Source organism: Myotis daubentonii, chromosome 17 (genome assembly GCF_963259705.1).
Source record: "Myotis daubentonii chromosome 17, mMyoDau2.1, whole genome shotgun sequence".
Classification (NCBI taxonomy): Eukaryota; Metazoa; Chordata; class Mammalia; order Chiroptera; family Vespertilionidae; genus Myotis; species Myotis daubentonii.
The window spans coordinates 19,246,585-19,274,243 of record NC_081856.1 but is presented as its reverse complement, the minus strand read 5'-3'; the positions used below and the strand labels follow the sequence as shown (position 1 = coordinate 19,274,243).

Here is a 27,659-nt window from a genome sequence, read left to right as displayed (position 1 = left end):
AAGAAGTGCATCAATGGATCACATCTCAAATAATCGAAACCTTTAAACTACATATTCTGTTGATAATATATTTTCCTTTACTTTATGCTTAATTATTAAAAAGAAAGCTTCGAAGCAACCTCATTATCATCTACATCTGTTCTTCATGTTTCTTATGCGTTACAACAGTTCATTACAATTATGGCAGTCACTGAGTAAGGAAATTACTTGAACACTAATCCTAATTACAAATAAGAAAAATGTGATGAACTGGGGAAGGGAGAACAGGAAATGGAGGAGAGACACTATCAGGTGGGAGTGTGGTGTGAAGAAAAACACCAGAAACTGCAATTCATCAAACAGGAAGTCCTGAAATCACATGACATGCAGAAAAACAAAATTTAAAAATAAATGAAAAGGGGAAAGAGAGGTGGGCAGGTTCAATAGAACCGAGAGGGGGAAATGAAAAAGGCTTTAAATGGATACATTACAAGCCTATTTAAAAGAAGAATTATTGGCATGGTTAACACACAATACAATATAGAGATGAATTAGAGAATTGTACACCTGAAACCTATATAATTTTATTAACCAATATCACCCCAATTAAGTAAATAGAATTTTTTTAAAATTTAAAAAAATTATTATATTTAAATAATCTGGTGTTAAGGGATTATTTTCACTATTTTCACATTAGGAGTAAATGTCCTCCTAATATTTACTCAACAGAAAAACACACAAATATCTAGCCACTAACTGTGAAAAAGATTAAAAAAATAATTTTCTTCTAAAATATAGTTTTATGATGACCAGATTTTTTTACAGAAACAGAAAAAAGTGTATTACATTCACCATTAAGAAATACTATCTGAGTTAAATTCATCTTACCCATTAACGTTGCTAAAAGACACAAGGAGTACATTTCTTTGTCAGCTTGCTCCTGAAGTTCCTTAGATGGCAGTTTACCAGTAGCAGCAATCTCTTCTTGTTTCACAGTGTGAGCAGAGTGTGCTGCAGCAGACTGACCACCTTCTGCTTTACTTTTTAGAATCTCTATTGTAATTCTGTCACCATGCTGTAAAGGAACTGGCTCCTTTTCCATTCCTGCCTGGGGTGGCATTAACTCTTTAGGAGGAAAGCCGTATCGAATACACTGTAAATAAGGAGGAATGTTGAATTCTCTGGCTATGCTTTCCTGAAGTTCAAAAAAGGTTGTTGAAGACTTAAGTGTAACCATGGACTGTCGTCCATCATTAGTTGTTATTCGGATTTTCTTCTCTTTAGAAGTTGTTGGTGAATAGGGAGATTTGGTAGGGGTAGCAGGTGCAGAGGATGGACCATCCCGAACGGCACTGGGAGAAACAGTCCTGGGCTGCCCTTTTTGTTCTTGTTTTAACTTCTCTGTTTTCCGTTTCTGCATTACAGAAGCCTGTTCCGTAATAGTCTGTTGAATAGTTCTTTCGGTTTTACTCATGTTTAACTCCTCCTTGTGCAAAGTTTTTGTTTTCTGTCCAGTAAGAATAATTTTAGTTGGGAGCTGAGACTCTGACTCTTGTCCTTGTACATCTTCAGCTATTTGGGCATGAGCACCATCTATATTTACAGGAGTATAATCATCAGGATTCTTTTTGGCAGTCTGATGCAAGATAGTGTGGACAACTTTCTGAACTAAGATTTCACTCCCAAATTCACCAGGAAAGTGCTTGGTAACAAGTTTCATTGCAACATCATAAACATTACTATTCAAAGATGAATCACTTTCATACTGGAACCAATATACTGTTTCTCTGACCACTCTGCCACCCCATTCCAAAGTAATAGGAAAAGCTTCTGGTAGATTGTCATACTCTTTACCATCCCAAAAATGTTTGAATCCACAACCACACTTGCCACCAGTGGATCTCGAATTAGTTCTGTCCCCATCCAAATACACAATAGACCCATCTCCTCTGACCCTTCGCACAGATGTGCCATGACACCAATTACAAGCTGGTAGGCTACTTAGTCCATAGTCTGGTACCAGAACATCTTTCACTGAATCATATGAGCAAACCACACTGTTCAAGGGAAAGCTATAATTTTTGTCAGGCCTCAGCTGTCCATGAGTACTTTTTGCCAGGTTATACAGTTTCCCTCCTGGAACCAACCACTCTGAAGGAACATGAAGTTCAGAAAGGGCACCACAGAGCAAACATTTGTGAAGGCGATTATCCATTACTGCTTTTTTAGCAGCGGCTGTGACTTCTTCAGGCTGAACTCCTATCACCCCAGTCCTCCTGTAGAAATATTGATGAACATCAGCAACCAAACTGGGGTGGATACCATGTTTGTCCATAAAGACTTCTTCCATAGCAGCAACAAGCCTAAGTAAGTATTTATCCTGCAGACTTCTGTCTCCTCCAATAACACAACCACCATCCTCCTCAAGTTTGATGTACTTTTTAATAAGGTCCTGAGGCACACCCCATGCTTTAGGAAGCAAATTCATAGGCAGTTTGGGCAAAGCAGCCCCTTTTATGCCTACCAAGGGGATATAATGGTTTCTACCAGAGCTACTCCATGCAATACAAATTGGTTTGTTCAAATGACCATCTCTCCCAGTGCACTTCTCCGCAGGGATGAGCCCAGGCAGAAAAGTGGCTGAATAATCACCAGAGCTTCTCATGCCACTGAGAGAATCTAACAGAATAATAGGGCGATGTAACACATTGGCAAGCCCAAATATGTGGATGTTCCTCAGGCCCAAAGGAACACCCTCAGGCGGGACAAACAAAGGGTCACACTCATTGATAATGTCTTCCCACTCAGCAGCATCAATGAAGTCATGGAACAGGGCTTGGTATCTGGGCAGGTGCTGCTGAAAGTGCTGTTTCAGATTCTCTCTCAGGGCATGCCAGAAGAGCTCCCGGCCCACTAGGGCCCGGGACACAGCATGCACCAGGCAGTGTCCATCCCCGTCCACATGCACTGGAATGAGGCATTCCTGACTTTTATTGGCCCGCTTGATGTCCTCAAGGGTGTCATGCAAATACAGGAGGCTTCCGGAGCGGTCCTTGCCATAGCCCACCGTGTTCACATGCTCTGGTTCGATGAGGAAGGCGCGGTCACCCAGTAAAGCGCAATCGAACAGTTCGCCCTGGTTCATGTCCCGGAGAAGCTTAGCCCGGCCTGTCTGTTTATCCATTCCATAGCGAGCTAAAATGGGCGACAACAATTTGCAGTGGTAGTTGGAAAGGCCCATCACCTTTACCAGTTCCGTGGTCTTCTTGGGCGCCCCGGTAACCCCCAGCAGCGCGTTCCGCAGCAGGTTGTGTAGCACCACGTCCGGGTCGGTCACCTCCTCCACCCCCAGCAGCTGCTGTTGCTCGTGCCGCTGTCCGCACTCGGTACACTCGATGCTGACAGAACCGGAGGCCGGGAAGAACAGACGCGCCTGGCACTTGGGATCTGGGCAGCTCCCGGAGAGGATTCTTCGGTCTCTCCGCTTCGAGAGCATCCCCGGAGCAGTCGCCGACAGGGACGACGAGGTGTGCGGTGCCTCAGGGGGAGGAGGTGGCGGCGGCAGCGGAGGCGGCGGCGGCGGCTGAGACATAGCTCTCGGCTCTCGAGTCTCGTTCCGCGTCCCAAGCGACCCTCAAAGGCTCATAGCCCAGACCCCCACCGGCCCAACTCGGTCTAGTCCGGGCCCAGCGCGAATCGCTTTCGTTTTCCTACCAGCTCCTCCTCCTCCTAGGCGAAGGCGGAAGCGGCGGACGTTGTTTCTCTTCTTACTTCTCCTCTGCCGGAGCCGTTGCCCCGAACGTAACGGCCACCACCCTATCCCGCACTCACACTCACTCACTCACTCTCGCTCTCTCTCCTCAGACACACAGACATACACGCCCTCACTGACAATGCGCAGGCGCAGCTTCCGCTCTGCCCTCTGGGAATTAAAGTCCTCCAGCCTCTCTCTTGGCTATGGAATGCCAGAAACTTAAGTCCTGCAAGAACTACAAGTACCGAGAGGCCAGGCGGTTCAGCGTCCGCGGAGAGGAGGAAGAGGAAGGCAATAGGAAGGGGGGGCAGAAAGGAAGTAGTCACTCACGTTGCCTGCCGGGAGTTGTAGTTTTATCTGGGTTGGCTTTGCTGTCTTCCCCACTCCGGGGCCCAAGCAAAGGAGTATGAGAGACCATCTTTCCTAGGATGCACTGCGGTCCATTCAGCTTCACTTCCTCTTCAGGCGGAGGAAGGATACGGGGAAGCTTTCTGGTTAAAGCCGAGTTACAGGGTATGGGTGTCGGAAGCAGAGGGTCTGCAGTTCACGCCGTCTAGAAGGGGAGGGAAATGAAAGGCTCTCAGTGAGAAGGTACAGTAAATAAATGTCCAGCGATGTGGCGGGCTGGGAAGGTGAATGAAATGGTCTTCTCTAGGCTAGCGGTCATAAGAGAAAAGGGGAAAAATAGTGGATTGATTCTCGGAATGTTTAATGTCTTTTGTTTGTTTGTTTACTCCCATACTTTTTTATTCTCATTCTTCCCGCTATTCCAAGCCACTGAGGCGCCTGCGCCCATTTTCTGCCTTTTCTGCCTCTCCACTGAGGGTCGCGAAGGCGCCATTTGTTTCCTCCTTCCCTGGACGCCTGCAGTTTACAGTATAAATAATACCTCCTTCCCTCAGAGTTACAGCAGCCATCATCACATTCTTACTGTATGTCTGTCATCGCCATACACGATATCAGTGGCTCTTCGTAATAACCTTGTTAGGAAACACGTCCCGAAAGGAAATGACATGTTCAAGTTCACAGTCCAGCAAGTGACTGGATAGGAACAAACCTACATCTGTACCCATTTTACAAACAGGGACACAGGCAGGAACGGCAAGGCGAGTATCAACAAGATAGTAGCTAGCCCCTGGCTCCTATTATAGTTGTTGACAAAGCACAACCAGCCTAAGAAAAAAGTCTTATAAAAGAGTTTGAGCCAAACTGACACAATAGCTGGGAAGCAAAATCTCAATGGATTGAGAAAATGTTCCAGGAGATGGCTGTTTCATAGGTTATTGTAAGCCTTAGAACCAAAGGAGGAGGCAGAAGAGGGTTATGTAAAGCCCACTGGTGGTCGGTCGGAGAGGTGGGAGAAAGCACTGTGGGAAGATGTCTGAGATTGGATAAAAGGTAAAATGGAGAGACACCTTGTCCATTGGGAGGTACAGGATGACAGGTACAGCACAGAGATGGCATGTGGGCAGCAAGAGCAGTGTGGCCTGTGCTCTGGTGCAGGCGGCGGTGCCTCTGAGGGGTCGGGAAAGGAAAGCTACACTTCAAAGGTGTGTTATCCTAGATGCACAAAGGCACAGACTGACCTCTGTCAGGGAATAAGCTACAAGCCTAGGACAGGACCACCTTCCGTGACCTGCTTTATGTTAGGAATGTCTGCATTCGGACGATGCTGTGTGGTTACTTTGGTCTCTTTGGGTTCGTTAAGACCAGCTGTGGAGGCCTCCCCTGAGCTTGTCAAGTTTAGTACGTGACCCCTTTTCATCCACAGAGTGTACATAATGTGCTCGAATACATCGTCTCGTCCTCACACCAGTCCTGCGATACCTTTACCAGGTATGGTTGACTTCCTTTGCAGTTACAGAAACAGACTAGAGAGAATTAAGTGACTTGTCCAAGGTTCAGATCACCAGTGTTATCTCAGACTCAGTGCTTTTTACAGTACTTTTCTTTACGAAAGAAAAGAAGAGCAGTTAAGGTCAGACCTTTTGGCAAGCCTCGGGGTCTCCTTAGTAAGAACTAGAATCCATAAGGAGGTGAAAGAGCTTTATTTTCTTACTTGTGTGCTAGGAAACTGCCTTTTCATGCAAAAGCACATATGTTAGTTGAAAGCTAGTGTTATTTAAATTATTTTACAGTCAGTCCCTTTCACTTACCATTCTGGAAATTCTTGTTTTCAAAACCTTAGATAAGTAAACTTGCTCAAAATTTCTGAAACATTTGGCACAAAATAGATAACGTAAGTGCAGTCCGTGAGATCATTTGAGTCTTCCGTATCTGCCAAGGTAAGGTTAGGTTTTTAGAGTAAATAGAATTAGATGCTTGAAATGAACCATCTGTAAGATAGATTCTCCTAAAGAGTCTTAGTATTGACTTTCACCTGGTTATTGTGTATAATTTTCTTCAAAAGAAATAATACGTTGGGAAGAGAAATCCTTCAAATGTTCATTATTTTCTCGCCCAATTCTACTTTATCCATGCGAAAATAATGTTACCTTTAAACAAGATAGGCAATGGTGTTACTGGTTCTTGCCTTCTTGAAGGAAAGATTTCAATCCAAGAGACGAAGTGTAGAAAAGCAAAGCAAGAATTTATTGACTGCAGCAAAAACACACTTAGGACAGTGAAACAAGTAAGGGCATAGAAAAGCAACAGGAGAGCCTAGGTCAAGGGTGGGCAACCCCTGGCACGCATGCCAAACATGGCACGCCAGTAACTTTTGCTGGCACGCAAAACCCTCTCTTACAATCTTCCATTTACAATTCTTTTCTTAATATCGACTTTTTTATTTTCCAGATAAATTCAGTGTAGGTGCATCTTAGATAAATAAATAATTTTAATTAAAGACCATAGACATGGATTGACGAGAGAGGGGAAGAGCAATTTCTACGCCTCTGCCTTAACTCTCCCTGCCTTCCTAGACCTGACCAGTGTTTTGGTTTCATCCACATGCACTTGTGAATCTTTGTTCTCAGTGAAGAATTTTGTCAAGTCTCATAATAGGAGTAGCCTGACGGATGAAAGTGGTAGCATATCTCTGAAATATAAACCTGATGTAAAATCTCTGTCATCAGTGATGCAGCAGCAAAAGTCCCACTGATAATATCAAACGGAGTCATAAAGTTTTCTGTTGGACTATCAGTGTACATGTATACATTATGTATTTTTCATCATCATATACAGTGGGGCCTTGACTTACGAGTTTAATTCGTTCGGAGACCGAGCTCGTTAAGGAGCTCGTTAACTCAAATTACTCTGTCAACTCAATGCAAAAAGCGGCTGAGAGACAGCTGGTATCTCAAAATACTCGTTAGTCGGGACACTCGTAAGTCAAGGCCCCACTGTACTGTGTTTTTCTCGCTTGAATGAATTTTATTATTTCTTCAAGGTTCTTCACATAGGTACACCTTAAGAGATATCAAGTAGGCATAACATGTTCTCAAAAATTTAGGGTTGGCACGCAGAAGAATTTGAGTCAGAGATTTTGCTGGTTTTGGCACGTACTCACAAAAAGGTTGCCCACCCCTGGCCTAGGTGGTCTGCTTTACGTCACTGAGAAATTAGAGAAAAGAGAGCCTTGGCAACAGATTGCGGGGGTAAGCCAGGGATGAGCTGCCGCTGCCCATTGCTCCCCTGGGCGCAAGTCTCATGAGTCCCTTGAAGTTTAGGAAATAAAGTGCCTGTGGGGAAAGGGAATGGCATAGGCATGCTCCCTGGAGGGAGAGCACACTGGGACCTTCGTTTTCAGGAGTTTTAAAGGCTGGGCTTTTAGGGGATTTCTTAGGGGATCAATAGAGTTTTCACCAGCTTTATGCTAATGTACCAAGATGAGATTTATTCTCTTAATTTGTCTGTTCTTGGGTGTGGTTGGGAAATGGCACTAATTGGATTTCTGTTTTCTGTCTCCCTGAATAGGTGATTTAAGCTATTTACCCTCTGGTTGGGGAGAGGTGCAAACCATTTACTCTTAAGTTTCCTTGGTTTAGGGAAGATAGGATTTATCATGGGGCTGCAAACTGCTGTTTGACTATCTTCCTTAGTTTCCCTGTTCTGCTTGTCCTGGAATTTTCCTAGCTTCTTACTATCCTGTAACAATGGTATTTACCTTGAAGGGGATCGTTTTCAACAAAGTTTTTCATAAAGAATTAATTTATGCAGGAAAAGTGGTTTATATCTGTATTGACAATAGTTTGGTAATTGCTTAAGTGGTCTTGGAACTGATTTTTAATCGAGTGTTTATAAGTTGAGAAATTGGATATGTCCTTTAAGTGGAAATAATTTTTGCCATGACTGAGAAGGTACACCTGCAGTAAAATTTCATTTTTCTCATTCAGAATTCAAACAATTGAATGTGAAGCATGTGAAGGCTGGCAGCAGTGTGCAGTTCGAACACTGTCATGCATTTTTATGTCTTGTCTTCACCAATCCAAATTTTCCTTATGAATATGAACTTATGAGTGACACATATGAACAGTGAAGTAGATATTTTTAAATTGCACCTGAATATGTCATTCTGAATCATACCTTGACAAAATAACCACTTCCCATCCTACTGAAAAAATGGGCAGCCTTTCTCTGGTTTGTCAAGCACAATCCACTTGATTGATCTAGTGCTAATTTCCCTATGTGGGGCCTTGATTAGGTGGAAGCATTCTTCTCAAACTAAATTTGATATTTAAACCCATTGGTTACTATAGTTCTTCTAGTTTTAAGAATTATACTTTTGAGGGGGGAAAATAGAAATACCTTGGTGTAAAGCATATTTAATTGATAGGGGGAGGAGAGGGAGAGTAAGTTTTCAGGCAATTCTAGAATTAAATTAGATCATTTAACCTGAAAATCACTTCATTAATGAATCTGTAAATGCAGTCAAAGTTCTCAGAGTAAGAAAGCTAACATAAATAAAGAAAGGGTGATGATATTAACCATGCCAAGTTCAACTTGTGAATCAATTGGCTGCCTTCAGCATGTATCCTGACCGGGGATCAGACTGCCAGGGCATGTGCTCTGACCAGGAATCGAACCGGCGACCTTTCAGTACACAAGATGATGCTCAACCAATTGAGCTACAGTGACCAAGGTGGGTAATACTGTTTCTTATAAGGCCATAAGAGTGCTGAAAGCTTTTAATCTACTTACATGAGATACACATGCTTCCTTCCTCTTCCTCCAAAATTCCCTGATCTTAATCGCCGAATAATGTTCATAAGATCTTTGTGGGATGCATAATAGTTCTTGTCTCAGTATTACAGATGGGAAAAATGAGCTGGGCGCCTAATGTTAGCTGCTCTGATATATAACTCTTCTACCACCATCACCCTAGCATCACTTGTATCTGAATTACAAAATTCACTTAAAACTAAAATTCGTTTATCCCCCGTAATTTCTAGTATGGCACTTTTAAACTTGCTGGGTTGCTTTTAACAAACCTAGTAAATGTAAAAGCTAAAGACATCTACTTAACCTAAAAACAAGGCATCCACTTCACAACAGAACAGGTGTCCTTGTTTTTTCTCTTTTAAATTGCAGGAGGAAGTGAAGTATCACAGAGAAGTTATAGCCAAGGGTGGAAGGAGGACTTTAGGAACAAGAATTGCAGAGAGTATTTGAAGAGTGATCGGCAGTATTGGGGGATTGTTTTAAGTCAGCTACATTCTTTCTCCCGTGAAATGTGCATCTGTACTAAGAGTTGACTATTTACTCCCGATCTCTACCCCAGACAATCAGATGTCAAGTTAGTTACAAGCTTTTGTTGAAGTTTGGGGTGGATATGGGAGGGACTTAATTACTGAAGTAGCTATTATAGGAACTTAAAGGCCAGCCCTATCCCAAAGGAGCTTACATTCTAATAGAAGAAACAGCCTGATCTAAACTGTTTATAAATACAAGTAGAATAAAGCATATAATCAATCAAAGCGACACAGGAAAATAAGTATCACAAATTCCATGAAAAATGTATTGAGGGCTTATAAGGCAGGTGCTTTTAAGTATATTACCTTGATCTTTAAAACAATCCTGTGAGATAGATAGCATTGTCCTACCTATGAGAAGATGTAATGGAAAGGTTAACATTATCATCATTATTACCACCCAACTAGCAAGTAGCAGAGCTGGGCTTCAAGTCAAGATTTTCTTCCATGTTCAGCCCTCCCTCTTTCCACTACCTCACAACTGCTTAGTAATTTGAGAGAGAATTAGTCAAAAAGTGAGTGCAAACTAGTGGCCAATGGCCAAATTTGGCTTAGATGCATTTTTATTTGTCACTATTTTAGCATATTTGCTTTAGAATCCTGCCTTGGGTATGTGGGGGGGAGATGCACACACACACACACACACACACACACACATAAATAGAGCCCGGCCAGCATGGCTCAGTGGCTGAGCGTCAACCTATGTATGAACCAGAAGGTCACCATTTAATTCCCAGGTCAGGGCACATGCCCAGGTTGCAGGCTCGATCCCCAGTGTGGAGATCATTGATGTTTCTATCTCTCTTTCCCTCTCCCTTCCTCTCTGAAATCAATAAAAATGTATTATTAAAAAAAAAAAAACACAAAAAACCTCACCGCTTTAAAAAAACAACAACAACACACAAAACACAGATATAGTCAGTATGATTTTGAGGTTTAATTTTACTTAAAACAAAATTGTGCCTTATGAGTTATAAGGGAAATGACCATTTCCCTAAATAAAAATAGGATATTCATTAAACTTAATAGTGGAAGAAGAATTTCTGTGGTGAACAATTTCATAATTACCGTTGCCATTATGCTATCCCAGTGAACACTCCTCCCCCTTCCATACCCACGGGCTTTATTAATTACTTGGTGATAAATGTAGTAAACACAGATAGTAACATGAAGCTAGGTAATGTGACTTATGTGGCTTACACAGTTTTCATGCTGCTTGGCCTACCTCCATGTGGTGAAAGTCAAATTCCACCAAGGTAACATCTCAGCTTTGCCCAATAGAACTGTCTGCAGTGATGGAAGAATCCTATGCATGTCCTGTCCTATATGACAGCCACTAGCCATGTGTGGCTATTAGGCACTTGAAAAACTGAAATGCTCATTTTATTTAAATTTAAGTAGCCACGTGTGCCTAGTGGCTACCATATTGGACAGCACAGAACTAAGTCCTCAAAGTGCACATTGAACTAAGTCCTCAAATTCCAGTGAGTCCTGGCTCTGGTAGAGGGTAAAGGGATGGGGACTGACTGCAAAAGGAAACAAGGGGACTTTTTGGATGATGGAAATTTTCTTTGTCTTGATTATAATGATGGTGACGTGGCTATCCACCTTTGCCAAAACTCATCTGTACTCTTAAAATGGGTGTGTTTGATGTACATAAGTAATATCTAAATAAAGTTGATTTTACAAAGTAAAAGAAAAAAGTTGAGTTTTGGAGACATAGTTCCCCCTCATGTCTGTCTAAAGCATGCCTTCTGCAGTCCCATTTTTTCCCCTTAGAACCACCCAAGTCATGGCTTCATTACTGACCCTGTGTGATTTGGCCCCTGCTATTTGTTTGACATTTTTTCCTGGCTGTGCTTCAGCCACACTGGCCTCCTGGTTGCTCTTCAAACAGTCCACATACATTCCTATCTCAAGGCCTTTGAACTTGCTCTTCTGCCTGGAGAACTCTTCCCCAAGTATTCTTTTAATGTCTGCTCAAATCTCAGACATGATGCCATTCCTGCCAGCCTTTCTAAAACAGTACCCCTGTCCTTTCAGCTTCCCATTCCCTAAGCCTGCTCACTTTCTTTACAGCACTAATCACTGTCTGAAATTATATAATTACTTGTCTATTGTCCTCCTTCCCCATTAGACTGCAAAGCTGTTCATAAGGGCAGGGAGTTTATTGATTGTTGGATTCCCTGGGCCAAGCACACAGTAGCCTCGATAAATATTAAGTGAATGAATGAATGGCTATCATCCACGGCAGTATTTCAACTACCAGTGTGGCTCGGTAGTTGAGCATCGACTGTGAACCAGGAGGTCACCGTTCGATTCCCGATCAGGGCACATGCCCGGGTTGCGGGCTCAATCCCCAGTGTGGGGCATGCAGGAGGCAGCCAATCAATGATTCTCTGTCATCATTGATGTTTCTAGCTCTCTCTTCCTCTCTGAAATCAATAAAAATATTTTTTTAAAAAATTTTTGTGTTGCTATTTTTATACTAAAACAGTGACATTGTTTGTGATTTTCCAGGTGAACACCTTAAAACATGAAGTTTTGAGTGCCTGAGTTTATGTTGAGTTTAGGATCTTGTTTCTATCAGATAAAAACTAAAGGACATCATGACACAGTGTAGTAAAGATTTCACAGTAATTTTGATAGCGAGTGGAGTCATCACATGTCACACAGTAGCCTAGACAGGCCAAGACGAAAGGACCAGCACTGCCCGGCCGGTGTGTGTCAGTGGTTGAGCCTCCATCTATGAACCAAGAGGTCATGGTTTGATTCCTGGCCAGGGCATATGTCCAGGTTGCAGGCTCGATCCCTAGTAGGGATCGTGCAGGAGGCAGCTGCTCAATGTTTCTGCCTGTCCCTTCCTCTCTGAAATCAATAAAAATATATTTGAAAAAGAAGTTGCTTTAAAAAAAAAAAAAAAGAACCAGCACTTCACCTGTCAGTGCCACATTCCAGTTAGAAGCAGACATTGCACAAAACACACACAGACATGCTTATATTCACAACAACTTGGTAGCTTTAAGAGAACCAGTAAATACACAATGAAAAATTGGTTCCCAGCAATAATTATATTAGACACTATTTAATTCGGATCTCAAATACTCAAAAATAGTAACCCTATCGCCGGCTTGGCTCAATGGATAGAGCGTCGGCCTGCGGACTGAAGGGTCTCTGGTTTGATTCCGGCCAGGGGCACATGCCTGGGTTGTGGGCTCGGTCCCCAGTGGGGGGCGTGCAGGAGGCAGCCGATCAATGATTCTCTCTCATCATTGATGTTTCTATCTCTCCTCCCTTCCTCTCTGAAACCAATAAAGAAATATATTTTTTTAAAAAAATAGTAACCCTATCTTATAGTGAATAAGACTGCTTTACAGAGTTATCAAGTGATAGGCAATTAAAATTCGCATTCCAATATTTTTTAGCACTAGAATCTTTATTAAAACATAAGAACTAATTATCTAGCCCTGGCTGGTGTGGCTCAGTTGGTTGGGCATCATTCTGTGCACCAAAAGGTTGCTGGTTCGAGGAGGGCACAGGCCGAGTTTCGGGCTCAATCCCCAGTAGGGGCATGCAGGAGGCAGCTAATCGATGTTCAGCTCTCACATCGATGTTTCTCTTTCCCTCTAAAAATCCATAAAAATTTTTTTTTAAAAAAACTAATTATCTAGAACGAGCAGCAAAAGACCTGGGAAGCATCATTTGCATTGACATTTTAAAGTAAACAATACAGAGACACATTTAATACAGATCAGAAGTGGAATCAAAATGCTCATAAATTTAACACTTTACAATTCAAGTTAACATTAATTTTAAATGGCTGGACCAAATAACCACTGCAATTATAGTACCTCTGCCTCCTCTTCTTTTTCCCTTTATTTAGAACTCAGGGGTTACTTTTGGTGTAAAAGAAAATAAAGTTCACGAATTTAGTAAAAGAAATATCTGTTGCATCTTCATTCCAGTAACAGCTTTGTGTTTCTGTAGAAATGGGCTGACCTCTTTTCCTGAACCTTCTAGTTCTATCACAAATACAGTCTAATTCAGTTCCTTTCAAAAGTAAGGCAAAGGTCAGAACAAGTAGTATCAGACACATCGTCCATATGTGTAGTTTCATAAGTGTCATATTTTAATAGGTGAGAGAAGAGCATGCTTTTTTAGCCCTGTGAATCATTTACACATACATTTTAGAGTATTCCACAGTATAAGTGCATCATAGTTGTGATGTACAAGAATTTAAACCCAACACAGTCTGCAAGCAGGAGTTTTTATTTAATTGGGCAGCAATATACGTTCTGTCGTTGTATCCCTGGCTAGGTGGCTCGGTTGGTTGGAGCATCGTTCAGTGAACAGGGGTTTCAGGTTTGATCCCCAATCCTCGGTAGAGGTATCTGGGGGAGGCAATCGATTGATGTTTCTCTTTCACATCTGTGTTTCTCTCTCTATCCCTCTTCCTCTCTCTCTCTAAAAATCAGTAAACATATCCTCAGGTGAGGATTGGGGAAAGGAAATATATATATATAAAGCATTGTAGGAAATGATATGTATGTGCTAAATTAAAGCATTGGCACTAGGTGTCAGCAAATCACAATATCGGAGAGCACCTCAAGTTGAACATTGGTAAAATAGCAATCAGTGGACAGTATTTCACAAGGGCTCATCTCAATCAGCATTTTCCCATTCAAATACTAAGTTCATCTATCTTGACATTTGTGAAGGTATGCTCCATGAATTCGATGGATATTAATAGGTATCATGTTGAGGGAAGGCTCCTATAGTCAAGTAAGTTTAGGAAATGATGAGTAAACTTCGTTTTCTTTTTTTTCCACTGTAGGTCTTCTCAGAAGCCTTCTTTGCTGATGACATTGTGACTCTTTCCAGAGAGCAGCAGTGATGGCTCCAGAATGTCTAGGGAGAGGAAGAGCTTAGTGTCAAGAGTCTGCTCACAGCACAAGATACTCTAGGATGTGTCCTTCAGCTACATCTGTTTTGCACACTTTTATTTAGAGCTATACCAGGTATTTGGGGGTGACCTAGAGAAGCTAATAGAGATAATGGGGGTGTTTAGTGCCCTAAGCCATCCCTTAGGACAACTATTGATATATAGCATTTCCATACTTTGGATACAAAAACATTTTGAATCTGTATCAGAGGCACACATTTTAGAAAAAAACAACTGAACAAATACTGTCTCTCATTATGGTCTCTAGTTGTATCAGTGTGCTTGAAAAGGAGTTAATGTTTGTCCATATTTTCTGATAATTTATGGAGGGGTTTTTTCTTTTAATGTTTTATATTTTTGTATGTGATTTGAGGGATTCAACTTATCTTTTTATTTTATATTGCAAAATACCAATTGTCCCGAAACCTTGCTTTAAATGTGGTTTTGGGTCCTAGCCGGTTTTGCTCAGTGGATAGGCACTGGCCTGTGGACTGAAGGGTCCTGGGTTCAATTATGGTCAAGAGCACATGCCTGGGTTGTGGGCTTCATCCCCTGTAGGGGGCATGCAGAAGGCAGCCAATCAATGATTCTCTCTCATCATTGATGTTTCTATCTCTCCTCCCTTCCTCTCTAAAATCAATAAAAATATCCTATATAATAAAAGCATAATATGGAAATCAACTGAACGGCTGAACAGTGGAACGACCTGACGACCATCCAGGATCACGCTGTGACACCCACTGGCGCCAGGCTAGCCAAGGCAAGTGCGATGTGATTGGTCGGGGCCCGGCCATCACCCCAGATTGACCCGCAGAGGGAGGCCCAGGCCATCAGCCGGCGGGATGATCAATCGGGGGGCTCCATGATCACCCAGAAGAGGGAGGCCCAGGCCACCGACCAGTGGGCTGCAGCGGGTGGGTGGGGCCTCCCTCTGTGAGGGAAGCCTGGGTCCCGGGTGCCGGAGAGAAGCTGGTGCCGGCAGCTGGGGGAAGGAAGGCCTACTCTTTTTTTAAAAAAATATATTTTATTGATTTTTTACAGAGAGGAAGGGAGATAGTCAGATACATTAATGAGAGAAAAACATCGATCAGCTGCCTCCTGCACACCCCCCACTGGGGATGTGTCCACAACCAAGGTACATGCCCTTGACCAGAATCGAACCTGGGACCTTTCAGTCCACAGGTCGACACTCTATCCACTGAGCCAAACCGGTTAGGGCGGAAGGCCCACTCTTGCATGAATTTCATGCATCGGGCCTCTAGTATTTAATAAAAGGGGAAAAAAAACTTAGTTAAATGTGGTTTTGGTTTTGTTTCCAGGTTCAGAACTCTTCAGATCAACTTACCAATAAGTTGAATATGTAAAACAGGTAAGTGCAGTTGAAATGGGGCAAGATAAGAGTTATTTCAACCTGATAGCATCCCTGCCATCATTCCTACCCTCCATCCCTTTCCCCCCGCACCCCCAAACCCCCAACACCACCAGAAGAAGCTCCAGAGGGTACTTTGGAAACCATTGGAAAAATTCATCCCATCATATATAACTTAAAATGCCACATCTTTAATATGCTACATTAAAATTTTTACTTATTTCAATTATTTTTCTATTTTCTACTAAGCTCATACTCTAATTTATGGAGCCTAAGAACTTTATTATATAACAAAAGAAGAAATTGAAACATCTAATAAGCAAGTAAAATAACAACATGGGGTCCTTGGGGGCCTATAAAATTAGCATATTTCTTTAGACTAGTACCCATTATTGGCAGTAGTTGACTAAATACCTTCAATACAGAGATTAACTTGGTAAAACTATGTGTTGGTTGATAATTTTATAATATGTGTTATCAGTTTACAACGGTGATATTCTTCAATCCACCAAAGCACTAAGAGTTAACCCTAAAGAAATAACCAGAAATGTATGAAAATGTTTTTATATTGATAGTATTGAAAATGAACCAAATATTTAATAATGAGGGACTGGTTAAATAAATCCTAGCTCAGTCATAACACAGAATACTCTTCAACCATTACAATGATGTTGTAAAGAAAAATGTGCCATACCAAGCACCTTAATTATATTGTCTTATTTTAAGCCTAACTATATCTCTAGATGATAGGTATTATTATTCTATTTATAGATGAGAAAACCTAGAAGTAAAGTTAAAATAGCTAGTAAAGTTTTGTTGCTAAAATTCAGCCCATTTTGCTCTTAATCCTTGTTCTTTTTTTTTTTAATATATTTTATTGATTTTTTACAGAGAGGAAGGGAAAGGGATAGAGAGTTAGAAACATCGATGAGGGAGAAACATCGATCAGCACCTCCTGCACACTCCCCACTAGGGATGTGCCCGCAACCAAGGTACATGCCCTTGACCGGAATCGAACCTGGGACCCTTGAATCCACAGGCCGACGCTCTATCCATTGAGCCAAACCAGTTAGGGCTTAATCCTTGTTCTTAATCACTGTCCTACTGATATGGGGAAATATTTATTTTTTTACTAAGTTGGTTTTTTGTTTTGTTTTTTTTAATCCTTACCTGAGGATATTTTTCCATTGATTTTTAGAGAGAGTGGAAGGGTGGGAAAAAGAAATAGAGAGAGGAAGGAAGGAAGGAAGGAAGGAAGGAAGGAAGGAAGGAAGGAAGGAAGGAAGGAAGGAAATAGAGACACATCAACTGATTGCCTCCCACACTTGCTCTAATTGGGGATCAAACCTGCAATCCAGGTATGTGCCCTTGACTGGGAATCAAACCTGAGACCCTTTGTTGCTGGGGGCTGACACTCTAACCATTGACCAACAAGGCCAGGGCTAAGTTATTTTTTATTTTATTTTATTTTTTTTTAAGTTTTATTGCTTAAAGTATTACAAAGGGTATTACATATGTGTCCTTTTTTCCCCCCCGCCCTTGACAATCCCCCGTCCTCCCCTACCCCCCAGTGTCTTATGTCCATTGGTTATGCTTACAGGGCTAAGTTATTGTTTTAATGCCGTTTAACTGATTAAATAAACAAATAAACCTTTCCTCCTATATGCAATCACTTCTTCCTTTCCAAATTTACTGATCCTTGGAAATCCCCCCCCCACCCACCCATCCAAGTGAATCTACTTTATGCACTCTTAAAATTGATTTTGGAAGTATTAAATGTCTGCTCGAAGAATTCAAACAATACTGAAAATTATAAAGTAGATGCATCTTTAATCATAAAATATATATTTGCATATGATTGGAAATACTTGTGGGCTCTGTTTTATATTCCATCAATTCTCTCTCTTCTTACTCTAAGACCCACTTTATAGGCCTGGTTGGAGATGGAAACAGACCAGAAAGGCAAACTAGGTGGAGGGATGTAGGTCTGGATGGCTAACTTTAACACAGAAGAGTCCATTTGTACGTGGTATAGCATGGTGGTTCTGGGACCTGACTGGCTAGATTGAAGTCCCAGCTTTTGAACTTGGGTAACTTGTTTGTCCTCTCGGTGCCTCCAGGTCTTCATAAAATTAAGGTGGTCATTGAACCTACCTCATAAGATTGTGATTAGGAATAAATTGATTAATGTATATCAAGTGCTTAAAACAGTGCCTGGAACATAGTCCGTACTCAGTCATCCTATATAATAAAAGGCTAATATCCAAATTGTCCCCTCGGGAGTTCAACCAACTGGGAGTTCAACCACTCGCTATGATGTGTGCTGACCACCAGGGGGCGGGACAGAATGAAGGAAGACCCCGGCCAGCAGCTGGCAGCCAGGGGAAGGAAGGCCTTAGCCAGAAGCTGAAAGGCCCCGATCAACCCTGATTGTTGGCCACGGCTAGGGACCCTACCCATTCACGAATTTTGTGCACCAGGCCTCTAGTTAGATATAATTGTCAAGATGATGATGAAGAAGGAGACGGAGAAGATTCTGCACAGGTTCAGAGATGGGAAAGAAGAGAAAAATAACTTATGCGTGCTTACTATGTGCCATATACTTACATGATCTCCCTATTTGATCTGAGTTAGATATTTTCATCTTTCCCTTTTTATGCAGATGTGGAATCTAAAATTCAGGGAGGTTACATATAGAAGCAGTAGACTGAATCACTAGACCCATTTCAAGAACTATGAACAAGATAAACACTGAAAGCCACCCGGCCAGGAGATAGCAAAATACTGAGGAACGACACGGAAAATAGGCCTACAGAGTCATGACGCCCTTTGGGACCAAGGGGGCAGTGTTTAACATTCAGGACTGGTTGTGTGCCCAGTCTGAGATCAGAAAACTGCTTTGGGAATCCAACTGGTGTATTTTCAGTAAACACTTTGTTTTGTTTTCCTTAGTTTGTGCTAAAATTATTTCTGAATTTTCCGTCTATTTGGTTTGTGCTTTGAGGGAGCAAAAAGGAAAAAGGAGCCCTGGCCGGACGACTCAGTTGGAGTGTCATTCCGTACACCAGAAAAGGATGCAGGCTCAATCCCTGGTTGGGGTTTGTACTCAATAATCCTCAGGTGAGGTTTTTTAAAAAAGGAAAGGGAATCTGTGGCCATCTTCTGCTGGAAGAGCATGTCGGTTAGACACCAGGTGTGCTGGGCTTCCAGTGCCAGCAGCCCAAGAGGGAGCGGAGCAGGCAGGAGCAGCCCCCTCCCCCCGGGCCTCTGGAGTCCCCTCTGCTCTCACCGCAGAGGGCTTGGAACAGTGCTTCCTGAGGGTGGCCTTTCACTCACTCATCTGTCCAGCAGGATTCATCCCAAGGGTGTTGAGTAAGTGGAGTTTTATGGCATTTATATTTTTGTGACTTTTAGAAACATGGAGATGTGGAAAGAGCGTGGACTTGGGAGTCAGGCGAACCTGGGGTAAACTCCTGGCTTTGTCACTTCGCAGTTGTGTAACTTTGGCCTAGTTACTAACTTCTCTGGGCTTCTTCATCTACAAAATAGGAGTAACTAATTGTACTTAACAGAACGGGTATGAAAACGAAATGAGGCAGCAAAAAATGAAAGTGGGCAGTGTAAACTCTGGCACACATTCTCTGGCAGATTGTGGGTTTGGATATGCATTCGGCCATGTCTTGTATTGATTTTTATACTTTTCTTCTGTACCAGTGCAGTGGTAGAGCTAACACTTTCTCACTTCACCCATCCCCTCTCTCCCTCCCTGCCTCTTCTGGTCTTTATCAGGGAACCTGCTATCTTACTTGTTTTTGTTCTTTTACTACATATGATTAGATCTATAGCTATTGAATTTTCATTGTTGAGACTTGCTTTGTGACCTACTACAAGATCACTTTTACAAATAACCTGAGAAAGAATGTGTACTTTTAAATTCTTTAATAAGCTGCTATAAACCACTTACAACAGTGCCTGGCACATTGTAAGCACCATATAGTGTTAAACTTTAAAAATAACCATAAGGTGTGCAATTATACCTAAGTCCAGTAGTTCAAAGTTGTTAACTGTCTATGTTTGAGCTCTTAATTTTTAAACTAGTGTGTTAAATACTCCCTGTGATTAAAAAACAAAACAAAACTTCCCGTGATTGTGGATGTGTACATATTTGCATGTATTCTGCCAACTTTTGCTCCCTGGCACGGGAGTGAGAGATCCCAGTCAGTTGTCTGGATCCCATCCCCTGATCCCTCCCACGGGGTGGTGGGGAGAGCTGTGCTTCATTGCACAGCAGAGGACTAGGGCAGAAGTCAGGGCACTGACTGAGTGGAAAAGACATCATAGAGCAATACAAGTTCATGGGCTCAAACACACCGAGAATCACAGTGGGTTGACTCCTTTTTGTAAGGTTTCGCTCTGCAACCTAATCATCACTTGCTGCATTAATATTTCTCCTCTCAAATGCCCTCTGCTCCCTCCACCCTAATTTCTCGGAAGTATAAGCCAACTTTTTGGATAATATTCAACCAATTCCTTCCATCCAATTTCAATATTTATATGATACCTATGGGACTGGAAGGCTTGGAAGAAATATTTCTTAACTGATTCAATAAAAATTGAATATTGTTGGCTGTGGTAAACAGAATATACATGGAGAAGAGTGGGGGAAATAGACATGAAACAAATAAACCCAAACGAATTGTGAAAATTGCTACAGGAGAAAAGAACCATTTCTATAAGGTGAAAACAATGGGTGGGGAGTGTACTGTGAAGAAGTGATGGGGAGGATGTTCCAAGAGGAGTGAGCAGCTTAGGGAAAGTCATGGGCCAGGACAGGCCTTGGCCATTGAAGGGCTGAAAGAAGCCAGTGAGGTGGGAGCATAGTGAGTGGCCCAGAGGAGGCAGTAGAGATGCAGGGCTGCCTTACAGAGGGCTGTATGAGCTGTGTTAGAGCTTTTGATTTTATCCCGGAAATTGGAGTCCACTTAAGGGTTTTAATCAGAGAATGAGGTGACTGGAATTACGGTGTGTGTGTATTTTTTTAAAATAGATTTTTATTGATTTCAGAGAGGAAGGGAGAGGAAGAGAGAGATACAGAAACATCAATGATGAGAGAGAATCATTGATCAGCTGCCTTCTGCACGCCCCCCACTGAGGATCGAGCCCGCAACCCAGGCATGTGCCCTTGACCAGAATCAAACCTGGGACCCTTCAGGTCAACACTCTGTCCACTAAGCCAAACAGCTAGACCTGGAATTATGGTTTTAAATATAACTCCAGCTAGTAGGTGGAGAATGACTAGAGATCAAGCGTGGAAGCAGGGATGCCATTCCAAAGAACTTTGGCAAATGGAGGTTTGTGGTGACTTCAGAGTACGTTTCCCTCTTGTAAAAGAGTTTACTAAAACCAACTGACTTAATCTGTAAATAATTATATATACAGTTCATGATTGACCATAACAGACACTTCACAGGTCTAAAAGGTCTAGAGTTACAACCATAACCCCACCCCCAATTTAAATTTGTGGATAATTTGTAAAAAATATTTTAAATTTAAACTTCTATAAAAAGAGTACAGTAAATTTCCATTACTTTGGGAATTACTCAATGATTGTTAAGTTTGCTGAAATTTACTTCATCTGCCACTTTTTTTCTTCCTTTGCTGAAATACTGAAAAGCAAATCCCAAGTATGTAATTTTGTTCCTTCATATATTAAGAATCCGTCTCTAAAATATGAGCATTTTCTTACATACCACAAAACTGACAGTTTATTGCTAAAATCTATTTCCAGGTCTATAACCAAATGTCTATAACCTCAAAAATGACTTTCATAGTTGGTTTGTTCAAATGAGAAACTAATTAATATCTACACAATTATTAGATGTTTTTAAATCCAGGGCACTGCTAGTTTCTTTTTCTCTCCTGTTTTCTTTTTCGTTTTTTCCTTTTAAAAAATTATGTCATTGACTTGTAGATTCCTTTTCCTGTAAAATGTCTAAATATTTCATAATACAACTCTTAAAAAAAAGCCCAGCTGGTGTGGCTCTGTGGTTGAACATCAACCTATGAACCAGGAAGTCACAGTTTGATTCCCGTCAGGGCACATTCCCAGGGTTATGGGCTCAATTCCCAGTAAGGGGCATGCAGGAGGCTGCCAATCGATTATTCTCAGTTATTGATGTTTTCATTTTTTAAAAATAAATTTTATTGATTTTTTTACAGACAGGAAGGGAGAGGGATAGAGAGTTAGAAACATCAATGAGCTGCCTCCTGCACACACCCCCTACTGGGGATGTGCCTGCAACCAAGGTACATATTTTTGACCAAAATCGAACCTAGGACTCTTCAGTCCGCAGAGCATTGGCCTATCCAGAGCCAAACTGGTTAGGGCATATTGATGTTTTTTATCTCTCCTTTCACTTCCTCTCCAAAGTCAATAAAATATATATATATATATATATATATATTTTTTTTTTTTTTTTTTTTAAAGGAAAAAATATGGGGTTTGAGACTTACTTTCCAGTAAGTTAGACCATCTCTCTGGAATGTTCTTTCAAGTGTCTGGCATACAACGCAGTCCAGTGAACCATAAACATTCACCACACTTGGCACATATATGCAGTTTGTTAAATAAGAATGCTTGTGCTTAATGTTTTGACTTTATCATTGTCTTCTCAGGTCCTGACCTGCTTACTCACTGTGAATTGTCTACTATTATTAAATTAACATAATCTGAAAATAGCACAATTTCTCAAATGTTTTTAAAAACAATTAAAATAATGCTTTGATTTGCTAACCTCAGCTCTCTTCACCTCAGAAATTAGAAAATTAAAAAAAGTTGAACTGGAGATAGCATCAGTAAAAGCCAAATTTGGTTCCACTTTAAGGATGTTCAGAAGAAGCAGTGACCTAACAATGCATGTCTTTTTCACCTCAATGTCTGTCTCTGAGAAGGAATGAGTTTGATTTCTTTGCTATCATTAGCCTCTTTTGCCAGCGGAGCCAAGTCTAATCACCTGCGGTAACTAGAATTAGATCACTAGTTCTTTTTGCTTTGTTGTTCAACAGGTTATAGTGCATGAATATTGCCAATTTAAAGTAAAAGGGTTTTAAAATAACCATCTCCTGTTAATCCTTTTGAATTATGCATTAGTTTGATTCAAATGCAGGTGTAATTCCAAATCCAGCATAAACCATATTTACATTGATATCTTATTTCATTTATACAAAAAAATTGAACCTGTGCTCCCACATTCTAGACTTAATCCTGGCTCTGCCACTTACAGAAACCATTTAATTTTTCTGAGCCATAGATTTTTCCTGTAAGATGGACATGTCCTACTTAATTTATATAGACATAGGGATAATAGATGAGACTGATTTTAAAATGTAGCTTGATGCCGAAACCGGTTTGGTTCAGTGGATAGAGCGTCGGCCTGCGGACTGAAAGGTCCCGGGTTCGATTCCGGTCAAGGGCATGTACCTGGGTTGCGGGCACATCCCCAGTAGGAGTGTGCAGGAGGCAGCTGATCGATGTTTCTCTCCCATCGATGTTTCTAACTCTCTATCTCTCTCTCCCTTCCTCTCTGTAAAAAATCAATAAAATATATTTAAAATAAAATAAAATAAAATGTAGCTTGAGTAAATTTGGCTGTCTATTTGATCAGGCCCTAAAGTAGGAAACATTTGACAGAAACATACTCGATTTTTAGATAAAAGTGACAGGGGGTTGGGAGCCAGGATCCTTGAACCCTCAAGCTAATATGGCTTCAGCTGTCCTCTCTTAGTCCCTATAACACAATGGTTCTCAACCTTGGCTGCACATTAGAATCACCTGAGAATCTTTTTAAAATCCTGATTTTTGGGCCTCATCCTCCAGAAATTCTGTTTCTTTGTTACTAATGTTGTGGCCTCACCCCATAACAAAGAAACAGAATTTCCAGAGGATGAGGCCCTGAAATCAGGATTTAAAAAAGATTCCCAGGTGATCTAATGTGCAGCCAAGGTTGAGAACCACTGCTATAACAGATGAGTGTACAGCAGAGTAGACCAGAAAGATCCTAGCCATAGATATGGGCTGGAGCCTCAAGGCAAGATCTGAGATGAATTGGCCTAAAATGGGAAGAGATAGAAGAGATTTGAGGAGTTATCTAGTACAATCTCCCAGCCATTTGAGAGTATTCTGCCATGTACCATAATTTATTTACCCACTCCCCTAGTGGTTGACATTTAGGCTGTGCCCCAGTCGTGCCCTTTACAAATTTTATGTGACTTTTTTGGGTACATAAATCTTTAGGCTCATTTAGGAATATTTCAGTACTCTAGATTTCAACAAGTGGAATTACTGGGTCACAGAAACGTGTAAAATGCTAAGTCCTTCCAATCTGCCATCCCCCAAACCTGTGTGCTTGTACCAAGTATATGGACATGTACTAGCACAGGATGTTATCAGTCTTTTGTATATATTGTGACATCACAATAAGTCTGGTTAACATCCATCACCATACATAGTCACAAATTTTTATGCCATTTTTAAAACGCTTTAAATCAAAGAGATTTTTAATTTTATCTCTTTTTTATTTTATTTTTATTTTAACATTTATAAAGAACTTTGGCATCTCCCTTGTGTATTCTAGCTTCTACCTCTTGGTGGGAAAAGGGTTGTCTCTGGGCATTGCCATTCTGGCCTCCAGGGGGCACTGTTTCCCTTTAAATGTTGTGGAACAAGTATTACAGATAATGACCCCAGAAAGTATTTTAACAAAAGTTTACAATAGGGCTCCAGATGAACAGAAGGCAAATGAGTACAGGGAGTAATATACAACTCTATAATGTGGTTCACTAAATGCAGTATAGGCATTTCAGCGTTTGACACCATAAAATGATTCCTCCCTACCTTGCTTCCCACTGCATACACTAAGCACAAGCCATTTTTTTCTCTTCCTGCACTATGGACTCAAGCAAACAAAATTCTTCAAAAATTAGCCCCCAAGCCCTGACCGGTTTGGCTCAGTGGATAGAGTGTCGGGCTGGGCCATGGACTGAAAGGTCCCAGGTTCGATTCCAGTCGAGGGCATGTACCTTGGTTGCAGGCTCGATCCCCAATAGGGGGCGTGCAGGAGGCAGCTGATTGATGTTGCTCTCTCATGGATGTTTCTTCAATCAACAGGCCGACGCTCTATCCACTGAGCCAACCCGGTTAGGGCTATGTTTCTAACTCTTTATCACTCTCCCTTCCTCTCTGTAAAAGTCAATAACAATATTTTTTAAAAAATTAGTCCCCAAATTGATAAGGCTAGTTCAGCTAAGGGTTTCCTTCCAAATTCTAGTTTCCAATCTCATTGTCTGCCTCTTCCCTAGATACTAGAGACCCTACGCATGTCAGCCCTCTTCTAGGAAGATGGCATTGCCTACCTCTTTAACAGAGGTTGTAGCTTTAACTTGTTGGAAGAGACTTATCTATGGGTCTCTCAAGCCCCTCCATGTCATGCTCAGTATGCCAAGCAAGCAAAGCCCTGGCCACTTGTATTATCTATTATCGCATAACAGATTACGCCAAAACAAAGGCTTAAAACAACAAACATTTATTTTCTGACAGTGTTGAACCCTCAAGCTACTGTGGCTTCAGCTGTCCTCTCTTAGTCCCTATAACAGGTAAGTGTACAGCAGAGTAGACCAGAAAGACACTAGCCATAGATACGGGCTGGAGCTATCTTCCCCAGAGTGAGCGAGGGAGAGGGTGCCCAAGACAGAAGCCATGGTCTTTTTATAACCAGAAGCGAAGTCTTTAATTGAAGGAATGAATGCCCGAAGGCAGGAACCATTATGGGCCATATTGGAGGCTTTCTACCACATCACTCTATTTAAGACATTTGTCATGGTTGTGTTGGCAGCAAACAATCTTGAGGGACGAAGTAACGTCTCCCTCTGGGACAGGGCAGGCTCAGCTTCCCACCTGCTAGGAAAGCAGTGGGTTCCCCCAAACTCATTGTTTTCCCACTGCACACCTGGCATCTATTCAGCCCTTTTTCGTCACCCCCGTGGACCTTGGGGGCAAGAGGGGTTGATGCAAGCATTCTTATGTGCATGCTTTTTATGTTGTGCTGTGAGCAAAACGAATCTTTTTCTCTGACTCACATTGTCTCTTGTCTTCTTTCAGCATCAGTGAAAAAGTAACAGGCTAACTTGTTGGCTTGTAAGTAGGGGAAAAAATCAATTAGTAGACCTGAACGTTTGACCCAACAGAGAAACCTAATCAGAATTGTATACAGGCCTTTGAGACCAACATTCACATAAGAGATCCATGTACACGTTATTCATTTTATTTGACAGATATGTATGTGTCAGGTATTATTCTAAGAGTCTATGGGTATAAACTCAGTTAACCCATGAGGTAAACACTACTAAAAATCCCTATTTTACAGATGAGGAAGAAGAGACACAAAGATGGTAAGGAAATTGATTTAAGCCATGCATCTCATAAGTGTCAAAGCCTCATATTCAAGCAGACACAAACATAAACAACCTGCTTACAGTATCCATTGATCCACTATATCATGCTGTGTTAAGGGTTGAGGAGGGGTGGGGCAGAAGGAAGATAGGGAGAAATGACAAAATAGAGAGCTAATTCCTTAAAACATTAGTTGAAATAATCTTTTATTTCTAATACTGTGATGTTTTAGTTTTTGTTGTTTCATTGCATATCTGAAGGATAAACTACCAATCATATTGATAAATACTTTGATTTGGTGTGCTGTATTTGGCTTGTTAGGATGCAATTTTTAAAATGTGCTCTAATATTCAGGTAAAAATGCATTGGCACATAAAAACCTGCACATGGAGTTTATAGCAGCTTTATTCGTAAGTGCCAAAACTTGGAAGCAACCATGATGTCCTTCATTAGGTGAATGGATGAACTGTGATACAAAGGAAGATTATTCAGTGCTAAAAAGAAATGAGCTATTAGGCCATGAAAACGTAAGGGGAGTCTTAAATGCATATTATTATTGGAAGTTCATCTGAAAAGTTTATATATACTGTATGATTCCAATGATGTGACATTCTAGAAAAGGCAAAACTTGGATACAGTAAAAAGATACGGTTACCAGGGGTAGAAGGAAGGGAGGGATGAACAGGCAGAGGCGTTTTAGGGGAGTGAAACTATTCTGTCTGGTGCTATAATGATGGATGCATGTAGTTATACATTTATCCAAACCCATAAAACCCAGTGAACCCTAATGTAGACTATCGTCTTTGGGTGATAATGATGTATCAATGTAGATTCACTAATTGTAACAGATATACCACTATGATGGGAGATGTCCGTAGTAGGGGAGGTTGTGTATGTGTGGGACAAAAGGTATGTGGGAACTCTGTAAACCTAAAACTGCTGTAAAAAATAAAATGTACTTTTAACATGCTTTGAAAATTACAATATACTTTAAAATGTAAAATATTATAATAGTGTATGTAGTAAGTTTTTGTTAACCTCATTTTATAACTGTTTAAGTCCCCCATGCCCTTGACCTTGACTTTCTGCCTGTAACCTCCTCCTTTCCTTATCAAGTGTAAATGTCATGGCCTTCACTCAGGCTGTCTTCCTCAGCTTTATTGTCATTTTCTTGAGCCTTCGCAACCCAGGTTCAGTCCAGCTGACTGCCTCTGCCATGGCTGTACCAGGGCTGCAGAGCTTTGCTGGGGAAGAGTCACAATGGTGAAGTTGATGTCTACTATATGACCTGCAGCCCCTACATCAGCTCATCCCTCCGCGTGTCCTGCAACTGTGTTCTCAGATCAGAGTTTTCTACTTCAAACATATATAAGTAAGTTTTAACTGTAGTTTTCTGTTTTGGATATTGTACTATTTTGAATAAATATGTTCAAAGTTTTGTGCCATTTCTCTTTTTTTTTGTAACTTGTGATATTTAT

General features: G+C 41.3%; 1 protein-coding gene and 1 long non-coding RNA gene across 8 annotated transcripts in view; one reads left to right on the top strand and one right to left on the bottom strand.

The window, feature by feature from the left end:
- VCPIP1 (valosin containing protein interacting protein 1) overlaps window positions 1-3,852 on the bottom strand; it is a 28,907-nt gene extending 25,055 nt beyond the window's left edge. Inside the window, exon 1 of the mRNA XM_059673001.1 lies at window positions 868-3,852. Within this exon, the coding sequence (XP_059528984.1) occupies window positions 868-3,571 (2,704 nt within the window). The 5' untranslated portion in view covers window positions 3,572-3,852. The remainder of the gene's footprint in view (window positions 1-867) is intronic.
- Window positions 3,853-4,095: 243 nt separating this feature from the next.
- LOC132220053 (uncharacterized) lies at window positions 4,096-27,659 on the top strand. 7 transcript variants are annotated; one of them, XR_009449674.1, is made up of 5 exons: window positions 4,096-4,324; window positions 5,505-5,569; window positions 8,700-8,813; window positions 14,258-14,441; window positions 26,536-27,659. It is a non-coding gene; the product is annotated as an uncharacterized LOC132220053 (long non-coding RNA). The 7 variants fall into 7 exon arrangements; XR_009449676.1 differs by lacking the exon at window positions 5,505-5,569; XR_009449679.1 differs by lacking the exons at window positions 5,505-5,569; window positions 8,700-8,813 and having other exon boundaries at window positions 26,536-26,708; window positions 27,323-27,654.